Below are 3,032 nucleotides of genomic sequence, written 5' to 3' on the forward strand. Positions count from 1 at the left end.
ATGGTTATGGAAATGGCACTTCAATGTATGATAGTGAATTTTTGCCCTTAGCATCCTATCACATAGATATCCACCAGCTGTCACCGAGCAAATGTAAATTTATGTTGTCTGTGTCATGTCATTTTACTGAAATCAATGGTCTATCTTCAAAGCTCCTCAAGGCTAGGATCTTAGTTTGAGAGTCTTGTTAGGTTCATGGTTGGTGCTTCACCTTTCACTGATGAAATCCAGAGGGATACTTTCCTACTACCTTTAACTCCTGACCTCACTGAAATCAGTGACCAAATTAGCAAAATTTTAACCAGCCCTATTTTCTACAAGGAGGGGCAGCATCCGCTACACCTGTTTCTTTCCACCTCTCCTGCTAAACTCCTGGAATGTGGGCAAGTGAATCAGGTGGATGATATCTTTAATTAGACCAACTCATGGCTGGGATAAAGTTAGACAAGCTTTTGAATGAAAGGCATTTTTCATCAGGTAAGTGACTCTGAACAGTTGATTAACATTTTCTGAACAAGCTGGAGTTTCTGCAATTAAATGCATCTCTGTTTTAATTTTTCTCAAAATTGAACACTGCATTTAACCTTCATTTGATACCTCCCTACAGAAGTACCATGAAGTGAATGTAAACCTTTCTTACTAACAGAGATAAGGGCAAATCAAGAGGGAGTACAACGGTGTGGTTGCATTCCCCCCCCCACCCTCCTTTCTGACCATGTCATGAGAGCACTAGCCAGGGACTTTGTTAAGGTTTCAAAACAAGTAACACTCTTTCCCCACCCTGCTCCTCCTCTGTGCTCAGCAGCAACTCCCCTTTACTCTCATTCCCCACTGCCCACAACTGACCTGGGGACTGGGGGAGCTCCAGAGCTGCTCATGCCCCACTCCCAGTGCCGGGCTCAAGAAACCAGGGGATAGTGATTAGTAGCAGCAAAGGGCAAGTTCTCCCTCCCTGTCCAACCCCGTCTTGTGTTCCTCACCAGCCTAGGTGCAGGCTCAGTAAAGGACAATCCACCTGCTGCTGCTGTTGCCACTATGCTTGGCTGATTGCCCAATTCCCTGTGAAGCCCAGGTGGAGCAGGCCAGGAGAAGCTCTGGAGCTCTGCCTGCCCTGGTGTCACCTGGGTAGCAGGGAATAGGAGGGGTGGGGACATGCTGCTGAGCACAGATGGAAAGGGAAGGGGTGCCAAGAGTAGGAGAGATTCTTACCTGATTCAGGGACTTAGAAAATGTCCCAGGCTGCTGCTCCCACAGTGTGGTCTACCTGCCTCAGTTGCAGGGGTTGTGGAGGCTGGCAGAGGGGGGAATGAAATTGAGAGAATTCTCCTGAATTCCAGTTATTTTTCTGCAGGATTTGGATGGGGCCCAAAGTTTCTAGATGTGTCTCTTGTACCTTTTGCAAACCCCAAGGTCCATTCCAACCCATTTGCTTTAATTCAGCCTGCAGGAATGCAGTCCCTAAAGTTTCAGTATGTTACCACATAATTTATCCCTTTGCCTACCCACAGTAAGCTAGAAAAGATACTTCAAAACATACTGGTTTAAATTCTATTAGAATCAGCAGCAAACTAGAATCTAAAACTGTACAGTCCAAAACTTGCGGCTACATAGCTGCATTGCTGCCATTTAGGCATATAAAAGGAAGTAGGAGTCAACCTTATTTTATGAGTCAAAAGCAGGAACTCTGGTGCGCTACTGTGTTCAGTGAGGATTAGGTGTAATCCGAAGAGCCAAAAAGATGTTGGGGAGTCTGGTTTTGTTCTGATTATTTTTCCTTTCTGCCTAAAGGCTGCCGACTTGATGGGACAGGACAACGAAAGCTTTGCCAACGAGTTCATCTTCCTGGGCCTTTCTAGCCATCGGGAAACCCAGCTGGGCCTCTTTGTGCTTTTTCTTGGAATCTATGTCATCACAGTGGTGGGGAATACCCTCATTATTACTGCCATCCACTTGGACCCACGGCTCAACACCCCCATGTACTTTTTCCTTGAAAACCTGTCCTTTCTAGACATCTGTTATACGACGAGCGGAGCACCACAGGTACTGGCCCATTTCTTGGTGCAGCACAAAACCATCTCCTTCAACAGATGCATGGCTCAGCTCTTCATCTCTCTGACTCTGGGAGGGACTGAGTTTCTTCTCCTGGCTGCCATGGCCTATGACCGCTATGTGGCCATTTGCAACCCCCTCCAGTATATGGTCATCATGAGAAGAAGCATCTGCATCCTGCTAGCAGCAGCTTCGTGGATAGTTGGTATCCTTGATGCTCTAGCGCACACCATCTTCACTGCACGCCTGCGATACTGTGGCCACCCTGTCATTAACCATGTCTCCTGTGAACTTGTTGCTCTCATCAAGGTGGCCTGCTCTGACACCCACACCAATGAGATTCTAATCCTGATCCTTAACTTTGTTGTGCTCCTGGGCCCCTGCTTCCTGGTCCTGGTCTCCTACATTTACATCATCTCCTCCATCCTGCAAATTCATTCTTCACAGGGCAGACACAAAGCCTTCTCCACCTGTGCCTCTCATCTCACCATAGTGATCATGGCTTATGGAACAGCCATCTTTGCATACTCAAAACTAAAAGGAGGCAAGTCATCGCACAACCTGAACAAGATGATTGCTCTCTTCTATGGCTTTATCACTCCTATGCTTAACCCTATCATATACAGCCTGAGGAATAAAGATGTGAAAGATTTTCTGGCAAAAGCCATGAGGAGAGATCACCTCTGAGAAACTGTGAATCTTAGGTTTTTAATGGTAGCCAATGATTTCCACAGTTCTAATTTATTGTCCTTTTCAGAGGTTGGTTCTTATCTTAGTTTGGGCATCCATAAAATTTGTATAGACTATGGTTATGTAGTGTAACAGCAGCAAAGCTTGCCTGGCTGCAAGCCAAGTGGGTAAGCTGTACTTAAGAGCTCTGCAAGAAAAGGGTGTCAAAACTTTGCAAAGGGTGCATAAGCTTTACCAGACAGGAAGGTATGCAGTGCATGGTGGTGGATGCTTTTATTGGAGCATTTAAAATT

General features: G+C 46.0%; 1 protein-coding gene across 1 annotated transcript; it reads left to right on the top strand.

The window, feature by feature from the left end:
* The first annotated feature begins 1,800 nt into the window (after positions 1-1,800).
* On the top strand, positions 1,801-2,736 carry LOC149864281 (olfactory receptor-like protein OLF3). The gene has a single exon (XM_090049072.1). The coding sequence runs from the start codon at positions 1,801-1,803 to the stop codon at positions 2,734-2,736; it is 936 nt and encodes a 311-aa protein (XP_089905198.1).
* The last annotated feature ends 296 nt before the right edge of the window (positions 2,737-3,032 follow it).

Source organism: Crocodylus siamensis, chromosome 5 (assembly GCF_052110815.1).
Source record: "Crocodylus siamensis isolate JL-2025a chromosome 5, ASM5211081v1, whole genome shotgun sequence".
In the NCBI taxonomy this organism is placed as follows: domain Eukaryota; kingdom Metazoa; phylum Chordata; order Crocodylia; family Crocodylidae; genus Crocodylus; species Crocodylus siamensis.